The following is a 16503-nucleotide window of genomic DNA, read 5'->3' as shown; positions in this document are numbered from 1 at the left end:
TTGTCAAATATGGTTTTATGTACCGCCATTGATGGCACTGAGTGAAGATTCAGTGTCAAAAAGCGGTTTAGCGATATATTTACTCTTTCACCGCTATGTCACTTTAGTAGACTCTACCCTGCATTGATCCGGATGAGTCCACTATGGTCTACAGTGGCGAAAGGGTTAAGGAAGGTGTATACATGAATCGTTAAGTAAGAAATGGAAAAGGGACCTTGAAATGTGTTGGCAGTATGCATAGGCAAGGTGGCAAATACGATGAAGGGCATTCTATGGAGGTTTTATTGTATTGTCAGCATTATACAGAACATCAGGATAGCTCTTTGTATTGTTAAGTTAACTGTCACGATATCCGCTCCTATCTGGTCAGTTTCTGGTTCTGTATATATGTGGTTGTGGCAGTCATGAGTTATTTATGTCCTGATCTTGTACAACATGAACTGGCAATATTAACCCTTTCACCCCTATGTAACTTTAGTAGACTCGATCTACCATGCATGGATATGGATGAGTCCATTATGGTCTACAGTGTTGAAAGGGTTAACAAGTGTATCAATCGTATATATCAGCTGTAGTCATTTCCTGTATTTTTCAGGACAGCATAATTTCCGGTGATCTAATAAATTCACGTTATCACAAGACAAGTCAATAGTGATTACCATGTATTTTCCACCACAGACACTTTCTGTAGTCTTAATAAGAAATTACTATTACAGTTAGGCAAGTTTATGTGATACTGTATTGCCAAATATTTCATCTACAGTAATTAATAATAAAAAACAACAAAATAAGATTATTGCAGTCTATATTTTGTTATATCATGTAAAATCCTATTGCCATGTAATTTGTTTGGGTTACAGAAAGCCTTTTCAATTTCATGTAGGCAGATAATATATGTTAAGAATTTATACAGGTAGGCAGATGATATATGTTAAGAAGTTATACAGGTAGGCAGATAATATATGTTAGAATTTATACAGGTAGGCAGATAATATATGTTAGAATTTATACAGGTAGGCAGATGATATATGTTAAGAATTTATACAGGTAGGCAGATGATATATGTTAGAATTTATACAGGTAGGCAGATAATATATGTTAAGAATTTATACAGGTAGGCAGATAATATATGTTAAGAATTTATACAGGTAGGCAGATAATATATGTTAAGAATTTATACAGGTAGGCAGATAATATATGTTAAGAAGTTATACAGGTAGGCAGATGATATATGTTAGAATTTATACAGGTAGGCAGATAATATGTTGTTCAGAATTTATACAGGTAGGCAGGTGATATATGTTAAGAATTTTATAATTCTGGTAGGCAGATAATATATGTTAAGAATTTATACAGGTAGGCAGATAATATATGTTAAGAATTTATACAGGTATGCAGATAATATATGTTAAGAAATTATACAGGTAGGCAGATAATATATGTTAGAATTTATACAGGTAGGCAGATAATGTGTTGTTCAGAATTTATACAGGTAGGCAGATAATATATGTTAAGAATTTATACAGGTAGGCAGATAACACAAATTAAGAAAAGTGTGAAAGGGTTTTCAGATGCAGTATTTGCTGTCCTCCTAACACTACACAATGACTAGTGCGGTGAGACATGGACCACTGAGTGATTTCCCAGCTGTAGCTCAGTCGTCCTGTGACCATCTGGAAGTGTTATTGATTCTTATCTAGCTTGTGACCTTGTTGACTTCCTCCTGTACTTATTACATCCTGTTATTCAACCAAAGTACAACCATAACTAGACAGTTGTAACATCTTTGTTAGCTTTTCACCAATTAAGGTCGGTGTTTATCCCCGACATCAGGGATCTTTGGCGTTTTCACACATTGTCTGTCCTGTTTTCTGTCCAGATATCTTTTTTCTGCACAATGACTTGAGTGCTTCATGATGGCAATACAAGTTTAGCTTTATAAATCTTTGCCTAAAGAGTGTTTATTTAGATGGCTATTCTTATCAGTAAGTCAAATCACACAGTCATTCTGCCCACCATCATCAGATGAAGGGCTGTTCAAATTGCCTTTCATCCATTGTCTGTCTGTTCATCCTTAATCAATTCTTGTTAGCGCTATTTCTCAGAAAGGTTCTCCATGGTCAAAAGTTACGCATATTTTTTGAATTATTGGAAAACCAAGCTTTGTTTATTTGATCGAAGTGGTGGCTTTATGTTGATTTGCTAGTCTTAAGGTCAAATGTCACATCCATAGTTTCAATAGTAAAGTTAGAATCTGAAGATGGTAATATGAACGGTAATTAGTCAAACCGTACCTTGTCTGTTTAGAGTGGGAATATGACATTGACCTCATGTTGTCTATTTAGAGTGGGAATATGACATTGACCTTATGTTGTCTGTTTAGAGTGGGAATATGACATTGACCTCATGCTGTCTGTTTAGAATGGGACTATGACATTGACCTCATGTTGTCTGTTTAGAGAGGGAATATGACATTGACCTCATGTTGTCTGTTTCGAGTGGGAATATGACATTGACCTCATGTTGTCTGTTTAGAGGGGGAATATGACATTGACCTCATGTTGTCTATTTAGAGTAGGAATATGACATTGACCTCATGTTGTCTGTTTAGAGTTGGAATATGACATTGACCTCATGTTGTCTGTTTAGAGTTGGAATATGACATTGACCTCATGTTGTCTATTTAGAGTAGGAATATGACATTGACCTCATGTTGTCTTTTTAGAGTGGGAATATGACATTGACCTTGTGTTGTCTGTTAAGAGTCGGAATATGACATTGACCTCATGTTGTCTGTTTAGAGTTGGAATATGACATTGACCTCATGTTGTCTGTTTAGAGTTGGGAAAATGACCTTGACCTTGTGTTGTCTGTTTAGAGTGGGAATATGACATTGACCTCATGTTGTCTGTTTAAAGTGGGAATATGACATTGACCTTATGTTGTCTATTTAGACCGGGAATATGACATTGACCTTGTATTGTCTGTTTAGAGTGGGAATATGACATTGACCTCATGTTGTCTGTTTAGAGTGGGAATATGACATTGACCTTATGTTGTCTATTTAGAGTGGGAATATGACATTGACTTCATGTTGTCTGTTTAGAGTGGGAATATGACATTGACCTTATGTTGTCTGTTTAGAATGGGAATATGACATTGACCTCATGTTGTCTGTTTAGAGTGGGAATATGACATTGACCTTATGTTGTCTATTTAGAGTGGGAATATGACATTGACTTCATGTTGTCTGTTTAGAGTGGGAATATGACATTGACCTTATGTTGTCTGTTTAGAATGGGAATATGACATTGACCTCATGTTGTCTGTTTAGAGTGGGAATATGACATTGACCTCATGTTGTCTGTTTAGAGTTGGGAATTAGCCAGAAGTGTGTCTGCGGTAAGTAGAGAAGTATTTGGTTGTGTTTGCATGGCTGCTATGTATTTCAGTTATTTTAGTTTCTGCTAGCCTGCTGTTTTTCTACACTGTAAGGAACCAACTTGTATTACCAAGTCATCTCCACTGTACTACTAGTTCATTAAAAAATACTTTAACCATTTAGTTTAAAAATATATGAATTAATATAGCTTTAAATAACACTTGTTAGCTACAGCCAGTAGCTGTACATATCATCATATATTTCTATTTTTTAATATATTGTTTACTGTATTATATATATATATATATATATATATGTTAGCTTTCTTTGTAATCTTCAATTGTAAAATTGATTCAATTTTGTATAATTTTCAAAGACTAGACATAGCTACAAATCAAACCAACACTGTATGACTTCAGTTAGTTTTCACTGCAATTTTTTTTAATTTAATTGTTCACTATGGTTCTTACCAATCTGTCATCTTAAATGTTTGTTTTTAGTTTCACTAAGTCAAGAACTTGCTATTCTGTCTTTTCGTATTGCAGAGTTATCTGCTCTTGTGATCAGGCATATTGATAGTTATGTCATTTGTTTGTGAGAGTAACGTCATAATTTTTTGAGAAAAAGACGTAATTTTCTCACACAAACTAATGACGTAACTATCAATACCTGCTCACAAGAGCAGATAACTCTGCAATACGAAAAGACGGAATAACAGTCATAATAATTTAATTGTTTATTCACACTCATTGAATTTCTGAATTCAATTCCACACCACACTAAATGAATCAGTATAGTATCGGGGATCAATCTAGACTTGATTCACTACCGTTTATGGGTTGTTTCCCATACAGTTCTTTGAAATTCCCCCTGTGTGCTTCAAAATTCCCGTATTTCAACAAGAAAATAGCCGTTTCTTCTTCAAAATATTTCTCCTATATTTATATATGTTTTCTTTAAAGTTCAACAGTTAAAATGCATAATACTGCATATATACATTTTCTCCACTGAATTTAAACAAAAATTCTACAATTTTAAGCTTAAAATTGTTTATAATTGAAATATACTGCACACATGTACGACGTACAAACATTTATCTTTTACCTTCATGACGCTAGAGCTTTGTATGAAAATTTTAATTTCCCCCAAATCTGAAAATGGTAATTTCCCCTAAAGCCTATATTGATCCCTGAGGATGATCATCTATAAGGTTGACTTCTTTTAAACATTAATGGTCACCGGTTTACTAGGGCTGCAATGATACGCCATATCTCACGATACGTATCAATGGTTATCGGTTTACTAGGGCTGCAATTAATGATACGCCATATCTCACGATACGATACGTATCACGGTAAGATGCTTATGAAAAATATGAATCATGATACAGACGTCTGCTTAAAAGGTCAACTTCATAATGATCGAGTGCAGGATTTAACGAGTTTTAACATGGACTTTGATAGTAAATACTATCCAAATATATTTTGTATGAATTTTAGTACTTTTGGATATGATTGCACATGTACAGTCGACCACTGAAGAATCAAAAAAAAAATAAGTACAATTTTTCAGAGTTTGATAAAAACTGATAATTTCAGTTCTGGTAGTGTATCACAATACAGGCAAACAGACCAATTTGATACGATGCAAAAAAAAGTTACGATACACAGAGAATAATACATGCCTTTTTCCATATCATACCCAGTATCAACCCGAGACTGCAATATCAGCCCAAGGGCCGAAGGCCCGAGGGCTGATATTAGTCGAGGGTTGATACTGGGTGTGATATGGAAAAAGTGATGTTTCATTCTGTTTATTACATACTTACTAATAAAAGCTACTATCTTATGATAAATTTTTCTTTTGAAATATTGAAAAACGAAAAAAAAAATCAAAAAGGGGTGTCAAAAAAGTCATGATTTATTCTGTTTATTACATACTTACTAATAAAAGCTACTATCTTATGATAAATTTTTCTTTTGAAATATTGAAAAACGAAAAAAAATCCATAAGGGGTGTGAAAAACCAGTTATGCGGGCTGATACAGGTTTTTGGGCGTGATACGGCGGGGGCTGATACGGCTTTTGGGGTGTGATACGGCGAGGGCTGATATGGGTAAGAGCAATTGTGTCGTATCACATATACAAAAATCCTGTATTTATTAGTAAGTATGTAATACAATACAATACGTTATATCGTTGCAGCTCTATAGTTTACTTTCATCAATTCAACAAGATCTTTCAAAGAAAGATTTCGATGTTTGTATACGTATTCTACTCCACATGACCTGAAGGGATGTACAATTCCAATGGAAGCTAGATTGAAATAAGTCAGGGCTGTTGAAAATGTTCAGCAAAAAAAATTAGATTGGACCAGTAGAAATTTTGGCTGTCTGTTGGCTAATGAGATCAGTACTGTAGTGTACATGTAAAATTGAATGTCCCTGGTCTGTAGTTGCAGTGATTTAATTATATTGCTTAGTTCGTACACAGCCAAAAAAACAAGCTGCTTCCACTGTCAAGAAAGTGCTTTATTTTCCCAAAATTAAAGAAAAAAATCGGGTAATTTTCCCAATTTCAATAAAAATGATGCTATATTTCACCAATTCATGAAGGAACAGGCTCAACCTATTTTGTAAAATCACGGACTTGTTATTAATCTGGAAAAATCACGGACTTGTTATTAATCTGGTTGGTGTATAGTGCCTAATAGGTTTCGACCCATACAAACTAGAGTAACACAACAGTTCTGGCTGGAGCACCAGTTAGATTAGCTTGTATCAAGTTTACAACGTAATTTAGGTATAGTGGTACCTAACGAGGGCCCGAGGTCTCTTCATGAAATGAGTTGATTCTGTCCCCGGTGACGAGGTGACAGTACAGACAATTAAGTGTTATTGTGTAGGTCGTGGGTACCATTCTGTAATCGTCTGATGAGGATCAATATCTAATCGGGAATTCAATGTGTATATGTTGCTTGGGGTATGTGTTTGTGGCAGCCAATCGAGGGAAATTGATCAACACGTGGGCCAGTGTTTGGAATCTTCTGTAACAGTATCGCGACATCTGTAGGTACAGCTTTTACCCAATCGTGGAGGATATAGATTCAATTAAACTCTAATTAAACTCTAACCTTCAGTTTGATGGAAATGTTTGAAGCTTAGTGCTCCAACTGAGATGTATGAAGTAGTTTTTGAAGTTATTATTGTGAACGTCAGTTACATATTACTTTCCCCTTTCCCCAGTAAAGTTAAATGTGTAACATAGATACTTATGAGGAATTGAAATTGTATATTATTTATGTATTGATAGGTACAGAAGATATTTTATAATTCATTAATGCAGAGACCCATGATTCCTGTACTGTATACAGGCTTTGAAAAGTTGTTTTCTGTTTATATCATGTAGTTTGCTCCGTGTTCGTTCAAAGATAATTGAAGGATGCAGACCTTTTTAACGAGTTACAATTAACATTTAGAAAGCGTTTCTTGTAATGTTGCAAATTGATTATATTATAAGCAAGCAAGGAGCTTAATTTTTCGTTTAATTTATGTAATATTCTCAACATTCATTCAAAGATTATTGAACAATGCTGAGCTTTTTAATGAGTCACTACATTTAGAAATTGTGTCCTGTAAATGTTTCAGAAAAGTATTTATGTAACAACATCATGACAGGTTAAAACTAAGTGGATAAGCTCCTGGCTTGCTTTATATTCAAAAGTCATAGATCAAATCCCTGTGGACAGGGCAAAGTTTTCTTGTACATGTATAAGGAAATTGTAATAAATACTCTTTGTTATAGTAAATGGGCAAACAGCTCTAAATCAGGAAAAAAAATGAAAAAATTGGAACTCTTCTTTGTTGGAGGATACAACAAAGTGCTGCAATTCTCTACCTTAAGGCAATCTCACAGTTTTTCTTTCAGTGCACACTCATCTGTCCTGTTTGAATTAGTTTCTCAGATTTTGAGATTGTAGCCAACCAATTAATACATTTCTTACCATATATTATTTTCACCCACTGAGTCGTGAAGTTCAAAAACTGAGAATTTAAATTTGAAAAAATTTCCTCTAATGAAAAAAAAATGATGTTTTTGTTGTTAAGTAAATAGGGATATATATTTATAGATCAAACACAGGAGTTGATCAAGTGTTTCTGGAACAGCTTGGTTAGCTGATTAATTTGAAGCAATAATTTATGAACGTCAGTTACATATTTCTTTCCCCTTTCCCCCAAAAAAGCTAAATGTGTTAGGAAACTTAATAAATCTCCAAAGGTTCAATAAATCATTTTATACCTACTGGAATCCTTGATCAGGAATTAATTATAATGGATACAATTTATTGAGTTTGTAAATAATTAGTTTCCTTACAATTCAAAATTATCAGGTGTTAAAATGTCCTTTAAAAAGTACCGAAAAGAGTATATAGTTATAGGTGTAGGCATGTTTTTCTGTTAATGTAAGAAGTGACTTAGAACAAGTTAAAGAATTTTATATTTCTGAAGTGTCCAATGGAAATCTACAAACTTTTTGAATGTACCCCAGTAATTTATTCTAACATGTATTACTTCCAGGTCTTATTTAGTTTGTAATGGGCTATACCTATTACTTCCAGGTCTTATTAAGTTTGTAATGGGCTATTATACCTATTACTTCCAGGTCTTATTTAGTTTGTAATGGGCTATACTTATTACTTCCAGGTCTTATTTAGTTTGTAATGGGCTATACTTATTACTTCCAGGTCTTATTTAGTTTGTAATGGGCTATACCTATTACTTCCAGGTCTTATTTAGTTTGTAATGGGCTATACCTATTACTTCCAGGTCTTATTTAGTTTGTAATGGGCTATACCTATTACTTCCAGGTCTTATTTAGTTTGTAATGGGCTATACCTATTACTTCCAGGTCTTATTTAGTTTGTAATGGGCTATACCTATTACTTCCAGGTCTTATTTAGTTTGTAATGGGCTATACCTATTACTTCCAGGTCTTATTTAGTTTGTAATGAGCTATACCTATTACTTCCAGGTCTTATTTAGTTTGTAATGCGCTATACCTATTACTTCCAGGTCTTATTTAGTTTGTAATGGGCTACTATACCTATTTTGAAAATATTTCTCTATTTCAGAAAGAGAAGATCAAACTTATGGTGAAATGTTGAACAGTTTTAATCAGAGTTTTATCTAATTCCCTGTACTATGTGGAGTTATCAGATAATTCTGTTTTAATTGAAATATGTTAATATTAACAGAATAATCCAAGTGACAATCTGGCGACCTAGATGTGGATTTTTCTTTTCAAAACACTAACATATTCTATGTTCAGTTAATTTTCGTAAATTCTAACCCAATATACGTTGTAGTTTGAGAAACATATACGTTTTTACTCAATTCAATATACCTTTGATACCTCTTACTTCTTTTTAAGATAATAATTTTATTTGTAACAAATGAAATAAAGTAACAACATTTGCCGTGAGGAAATTTGTTTGCATTTTATAGTGTCACTTACTTATTTTTAAGATCAGGTTTATTTTCAACAAATGAAAAAAATACAAACATTTGCTGTAAGAATTATGATAATTATGATAATTATTTAGAATGTGTTGACTTGATTAATTAAGAAAAAAAATCATATAAACTATTGTTTTATATCAATACATATTGCGGTCAAGAAATATTCTGTTGAAAAATACTGGAATTATAATTCATAAGAAGCATGCTGCATACTCTTTGATTTTAAAAGTTGAATTCTAATTTTAGTTGTTGTTTTTAAATTAAATTAACTACTGAGTTTTAATTCTGTTTACTACTGTATGTTAACAGTGTTTTTTGTCTGTTAATTATATTACAGTGTACATCATCTAACAGGACCAGATAGGACTAAAATGGAGTCACTTGGATTTTTTGTTTCTAAATTAAAATTAATTACTTCTGGTTGGAATTTTGTAAAATATATTTTCAAATTAAAAAAATAAAATTTGGTACCTTCAACCTCCTTTAGTCCCAGGTAGTAATACCGATGTATATAAGCAGTATATAGTATAATATGCACAATGATGTTCCCTAAGTCTTTGACGTTATGTCGCTTTCCCATTGGTTTCTATGTCAATTTACCTCTGGAAAATTAATTTTTCCTGACTTTGTTTTTAGTAAAAAAAATGATGAAATTCAGCACAAAGCTTGAGAATTATTTAACGCTTCTCTTGGTAATATTAATATAATCATCCATTTCATAGAATTCTAACCGTGGCGAGTTACTTGGCAAAAACATATAACAGGGCCATGGAAAATAATATACATGTTACCAAAGGAAACACTGGATAATTTTTTTATCAAGATGTCAAGTTTAATCAAAATCGGATGTCAAATGAAGTCACAAAATTTAAAAGAAAAACAAGTCAATTAACATAGAATCCAATGGGAAAATGACGTAATGTGAAAGGCTTATGGCACATTACTGTATTTACAGACATTAAGCCATTATCAGAAAATTAAAGTCGCTCCAAAGCAATGAAACAAAACAAATTGCAATATGATCTTTCGATGAATTATGATATAATATTTTTGGCACTGTTAAAAAATCAAAATGATTATTAGTTTGTCAAAAACTAGGGAAGTTGGGACCTTCCTTACCCCTTCCCCTCCCTAATCAAAAAGTAAAGAAAAAAAAATTGAAGCAGGTAGTGTGATTTTGTGTGTGTGAAATTTACGCTACATATTCAAGAACAACCTTATGTCATATGCTGGTGAAAATGAATTGTCTGCATACAAAATGGATCCTAGTTAGCTTAAGAATTCTTTAATCCAGGACTGAAGTGATAGTCGGTTCGTTAGAGATGATTCAGGGCTGTAGAAGCTTGCCGTTACCCAACAAAATATCTCCACCATGCTCCAGATCTGTACACCTTATAACGGCCTGAGGCCTATTAGTGGAACCGTCTAGTCTGTTTTGACCACTTATCGAACACTTCCTGTTTTGTTGGTGACAGTTAAGGTCAGACAATCCTTGACTAGACGTCTAATAATTAATACTTCAATTAACAAAACAATATGTGGGATGTGAAGAAAGGCAATCTTTTGTGTGTATATCTATTATATATTGTGTCTGAGACAGTCGGGAATATCATAGATTTTTTTTTCAAATTTTGTGTCAGTTTCAAGAATAGTAGAACCCTTTCCTTAAGAGTATGGCAGCCGAGAAATGTCAGCCTCTGCTTCAAGCTGTGTGTGACACATATATATATATACTATATCAGATATGTGAGTCCTTCGTCTGATTATAAAAGCTAGGGAAGTGAAACCTTATCTAGATATTATACATGTATCAGAAACACAAGTTTTGAGTCAAGTCCCCCAAAACATTGTTGGTTATTTATCCTGTTCATCTGAGTCAAGTTAGTTAGTCTTTAAAATTGTATAAAACAAATGTTTTATCGAGACATTTTTAAGAAATTCTCAATTTAATTAGATCAATTTTTCTTACAAAATATTGTTCCAGTGCTACAGTAGTTGTCGGTATCAATCAGTGGCAGACCCAGAAGGTTTTTTTTGGCTTCAAGAAACCCCGCACCCTGACAATTTTCTTTAAAAATTATGTATTTTCACCATTTTCCTCAATTTTCCCCACATGGAACCCCCCCCTGGAAATTTGGAAACCCCCTCAGATAGGTCTCTGGATCTGCCACTGTCAAGTGATGTTACCATTGTCTGCAGGGACATTTCAGCTTCTTTTATAGTTCTGATAACAAAAGAAAAGGTGAAGGATAGAGGTCTGATGGGCCTCTTGTAATGGTATAAGAAACAATTGTTTGATACTTTTTGCCATGGTTTTTATAATGTTATAAATAAACGTTGTTTTTTACGTGACATTTTTTTTTTTTTACATAATGATATATGATAATGTTGTGCCTAAAGTGTTACAATTTTGCTGAGGATTTGATGTTCGTCTCAGCATTGTAAGTCAGAAAAAGTTGTTTTGTTTTCTCTTTAGTTTTACCTTCTTCACATGACACTCCTGCATGTCAGCCGTTATTAATTCCTCCATATGAGGAATCCACACACACACTGTTTGAAAATTGGCTCGTCAAGTTCTGTTCTTTGCACTTCATTTTCTCCTTTAACGACCATTGTCATCAAAACCTTGTTTTGAATCATTTAAATAAGATAAAATTGAGAAAACCTGTAGATGATTTGCACTGTATGATATAAGTATGGTAGAACCACTTTATACTTAGAACTCGGATGCCTCCAACAAAATCTCGAAGTTATAATTCAGTCCCAGCCTTAGATATATCCTTCTGGTATGCCTGAAACAACTCAAACACAAGAAAAATATTGTTTCTGATCCCAATGGCTTCATTTTGCACATGTTGAACTTTTACTGGTAATATTTCAGTTTTAAATCTATCTTGTTATTACCATGCTGGTGTTGAAATATGGAGAACAAATATCAATGCAGCACTGAATCATAAAAAGTCCATTTTTAATTTTTGTTTGGACCCTTAGTTTGTTTCTTTAGATAAGTAGACTTTTTTTTTTTTTTTTATAGATGCAAAAGTGTAAATACCATGGAGTGATAGATGTCGGCCTTTCTGTTGTGGCATTTAAAAAACACCAACACAGGATCTACATAGACGCAGAGGACATAGTTTATCATATAAAGGTAAGTCTATCCGGAAACCACAAACATGTCCAGTCTAGGTTTGTTAAGGATGTATGTTACCCTACACTTTATATACACCTTTGATTGAGTTAGAGTTATCTCCCTTTAAAATTTTAAAACATTATATATCTATATGTTATACTCCACATAGACCAAAATGACTTTAATGCTTTAATTCTTTTACAAGAATAACATTCTGTTATTTTTCTAAGTAACAAATCATTAAGTATGATACAGCTTTAGTATCAGGTAGAGTGTCTATTTGTCAAGGATTGCTGTAGGCTTCTGATGAAAAATGATGAAAGTATTAGTGATGTATTGATTCCCTGTGTTACAGATCAAGGATAGTCGCTTGTTTGATGAATGGCTGAAAAGAATAAGCCACCATAGGTTATACCGTCAACATGAGCTGGCCTATGGAACCAAGGACTCCCCAAGGCTTACAGAAATTACCTCCCCTACAGAGGAGATGCCTCCCCTTACTTCATGTATGTGAAAATTCTATAAAAAATTTTTTTTAAAAAATGGTAAAAATATGATCAAGATGACCAGTGTTGTCAATATTTAAGCATTGATGTGCTAATAGGCATGGGGCCTGTTCTGTCAGATTCAAACTTTGACAGTTAAACATGAAACTTTTATGGGAAACTACTGTGTTAGGAAGATACAAGGACACTGTGTGTATTTGATCAATTTGTTTGTGTTGTAGCTTTGAATTATCCCTCGAAATCTCGTGATCAAAAACTCAGTTCTGAGGTTATCCGCCAATCCAGCTTTAAAGGACGGGAATCATCACAGAGTCGGGTGGCTACGTGGCTTCTAGACACGGCAGGCTTCGAGCACTGTAATAAAGGTAGATAACCCTACACAATATATCACCAACACCCTACAAATTTTTCCTTTAATTATCTCATCTGTAACTAAAGTAGACCATCCAGAACAATTTTACTGGCAAAAAGTCACGCTCTTCCTGTATTAACTATCTCCCCAGTATTGCAGGTAGACAATCGTAAATTATTCCACTCTCCAAAAAGATCTGATGTCATCTAAATGTTTGCTTTTATTATGGTCTCATGTTATGTGAAGGAAAAGGAGAAGCACCCAAATGATACTGATTTAATCGTGTTCATAGCCCTATGCATGTAACTTCCCCTGGTAGTATTTACATAGGGACTTGCAGTGACAATGTTAATATAGTGTGATATAAATTTCTTGTATATAGTGCTTACACAAAGAGTTTGTCTACTAATACAGAACTACACGACACCAGAAAAATCCTGAATGATTTGAGGGAAGATCTGGAACAGATTAGAAACCTGCCCATGTCTGTGGATTCCAATGCAGTTCTAGAGGTAACACACACGTACAGCTTACTATCTCTCTCTTGGCTTATAAATACTGTGTTTTTGTACTTTGCTTTTAGTTCTGTCTTTTATTCTGAGAGTTATTGCCCCTTATTCTGGTTCATAGTGTTCACCATTATATTCTTGTTCACCTTCAGTATATAGTCATTGAATAACGAATAATAATGGTAAATACTATTCCTGTATTATAGGGTCGAATTTTATAGTGATTATAGTAAGCTAGTTTATCATTTTTAATAGCTTTATCGTCTATGCTTCTGCTTGCCTGCTTATATTACCTGACTTTCCATTGATCAGGATTATCAGCTGTATATGAAAATTTTCTAAACAAAACAAAATCTGAAAACATTACTATAAAGTTCTTTTACAGAAGCTATCTGACCCTCATAAGACATATGTTTCGGGGATAATCAAATATGTTTATGGTGGCTATGGTTCTTAACTCATTCACCCCTGAAATTTCATAATGAACTATTCCAACCTTTGAATTGGAAGAGTTCCAATGTGTCTTCAGGGGTGAATGAGCTATAAACCAGAAGCTGAGTTATGGCTTTATTATAACATGTTTACATTTCTTAGATGTGCTATACTATATGTTATCTGCAGGTAGCAGAATTAGAATCGTCAGATGCTAGAAAGAAGCTGAAGGGTCTAGCCCTCCGATCAAGTAGAAAAAAGGAGAAGAAGGCCGAAGTGTTAAACAATCATCACGAAAATAATGAGGTACTGTAAATATATACTACAGTGTCTTCGGCCCAGTAAATATACTAAAATCTATCCCCCAACAATGGACTTCAAGTGCTATACAAATGTGTGGCCAAATCCAGCCAGTCCTTACAATTTTAGCTCATTTTATTCCACTCACCAAGTCGTCCCAGAACCATACAAAATGCTTCAATTAGTACCCTGTCCAAATGTCAATTTTCTTACGTTGTTTATATTATAGAGCAGTTTGCCTATTTCGCTAATCTGACACAGAGAACTTTTGTCAACTGACAGGATTTTTCAACATGCATTTTCTCGTGACATATCACATAAGCCAAGTGAAATGGGATTAATATTTTTGAAAACCAGTTGGATATTTTACACTCTGAGAAAGTGGAGAACCAAGTTGGGTGATGAAAAAATGTTTCAAATATATGCAGTTTAAAAATATGTACAATATGATGGACAATGGTGCTTCTTCAATTTCCTGTGGCCAGCTTTCACAAACATTCATGTGTTCAAATGTAATTAGTCCCCCATCGATTCCCGAGGAGGAGTATAGGTATGTATGTCTGAACTCTGTCTGTCCAAAGAGTTTATCCGAGGTATGTTCTATACTACTTCACCTTGAATAACCAGATTTTGTGTGCAAGTACATCTTGGGATGGTGGAGTGTCAAGTACAAAAAGTAGGTCACTGTGACCTATGGTTTGACCTTTGACCACAACCTTTGAAAAAGATCGTTTGGTGCATATCGCTTATACTATTTCACCTGGAGTAACCAGATGTGGTATGTAAGTACATCTTGGGATATGGGAGTGTTAAGTAAAAAAAAGTAGGTCACTGTGGCCTATGGTTTGATATAACCTTATTTTGAAATAAAAAAGTTTTTTTATGGTGCTTATCTCCTGTACTATTTCACCTGGAGTAACCAGATAAGGTATACAAGTATGTCTTAGCTGGCGGAGTACAATAAATATGTCACTGTGACCTATATAATTTCTAAGACAGGCGAACAGCTCTGTAAATAAATCATTACTGGTGGCGGACCATGGATTGCCTCGCAATACTTTACAATACACTGTTTCAATATACGGTAATCTGTGAAATAGATGATAATGTACAAGGAATGTCAATAGTTTTACAGTTACAACTTTGACATTTGTTACAGAGCAGTAATACTCTCCAGATCAACGCTGAAAATATCCGGACCAGTTCTTCTAATCCAAACCTTTTGCAGTATGAGACGGAAAGGTCACGACCCCGTAGCGTACCTGACTACCAGACCGTATCAAATCATGAACAACGTATCAAAGAGCTTAAACTACGTGAAGATTTTGTTATTAAGTCAGACGCCGGTAAGGGTCACATAGAATCAAAGGAGTTATTTGAATCCAACAGTATATTATTGAATCACACTGGATTTCAATTAGTACCACCTTACATTATGTCACACTTCCGTAATTTTTTGGCACTAAAATTAAAAGTTTTTTTCTCTATATGTACTGCAGTTAACCCTTTCACCCCTAGGTAACTTTAGTAGACTCTTCCGTTCATTGATCTGGAGGAGTGCATTACAGTGGTGAAAAGGTTAATTCTTTATGATGTGATTTTACGAAACTCCTCTTAAAGTGTACCATTTGTTAAAATATATTATTACACCATTGTGGAATATTTAAGTAATTTTCTACGTATTATTCAGTATATTATAGACATTTAATGATGGTCTATGACGGAATTAAAGTTCTTTGTAATTGGAGTATTTCAAAACAAAAACTTAAAAGAAGGAACGATGCTAATTGAAGTCCAGGAGAGCCTGGGAAAGCATGACATCTGTGTTGAAAGAATGATAGAACGTGATGTGACTTGCAGACAAAGTCATTAAATGAAATATATACGTATACTGTACAACTGGAAGTATTTGCCAATGTTTAACTTTTCGCCTTTTTCCGTCTTCGGTAATGGGCAAATTTATCATAAAAGCAACATTTGTAAACAACATAATAAACATGGTAATTAGATGAGAAAGGCAAAGTTTACAATGAGTGAATACGATATTACCAGCGTGGGGTGAAAGTTTGACAGGCCGAAAGTTTGACAGGGTAAAATTTTCCCAGTATGCAGTAACTGTTTTTGTGTAGGGAATATTTGTCACATGTTGCTTAGATAATGTACAATATTTGTGTTTTTATAATATTTTTTCCATTTATTTTCTTTCAGTATATTCCTCCCTGATGTCTCTCTTCCATATAATGGGCACGGAGAGAGATCGACTCAAGAGTGCAATAGACATAGACAATGGCATGATGAATGCGGGATCGGCGAACACGTTGCTCCTCAGACAAAATCTCTCTGAGGTATGTATTGCTATTGTCTTGTTACAGAC

The 16503-nt window shown here is 33.9% G+C and overlaps 1 protein-coding gene across 3 annotated transcripts in view; it reads left to right on the top strand.

Annotated features, from left to right (window-relative positions):
• LOC110459310 (oxysterol-binding protein-related protein 3-like) overlaps window positions 1–16503 on the top strand; it is a 71583-nt gene that overhangs the window by 35892 nt on the left and 19188 nt on the right. For 2 of the 3 annotated variants that reach the window (XM_021511499.1, XM_021511500.1), the window contains exons 5-12: window positions 3373–3402; window positions 11935–12048; window positions 12386–12536; window positions 12758–12901; window positions 13303–13400; window positions 14019–14135; window positions 15289–15475; window positions 16338–16474. In XM_021511499.1, coding sequence (XP_021367174.1) covers window positions 3373–3402; window positions 11935–12048; window positions 12386–12536; window positions 12758–12901; window positions 13303–13400; window positions 14019–14135; window positions 15289–15475; window positions 16338–16474 — 978 coding nt within the window. The remainder of the gene's footprint in view (window positions 1–3372; window positions 3403–11934; window positions 12049–12385; window positions 12537–12757; window positions 12902–13302; window positions 13401–14018; window positions 14136–15288; window positions 15476–16337; window positions 16475–16503) is intronic. The other variant, XM_021511501.1, reaches the window with a different exon arrangement.

The sequence above is a fragment of the Mizuhopecten yessoensis genome, unplaced genomic scaffold (genome assembly GCF_002113885.1).
Source record: "Mizuhopecten yessoensis strain PY_sf001 unplaced genomic scaffold, ASM211388v2 scaffold10033, whole genome shotgun sequence".
NCBI classification, from domain to species: domain Eukaryota; kingdom Metazoa; phylum Mollusca; class Bivalvia; order Pectinida; family Pectinidae; genus Mizuhopecten; species Mizuhopecten yessoensis.
Note: the sequence above shows the minus strand (reverse complement) of the source record. Positions and strands in the feature narration are given on the sequence as shown.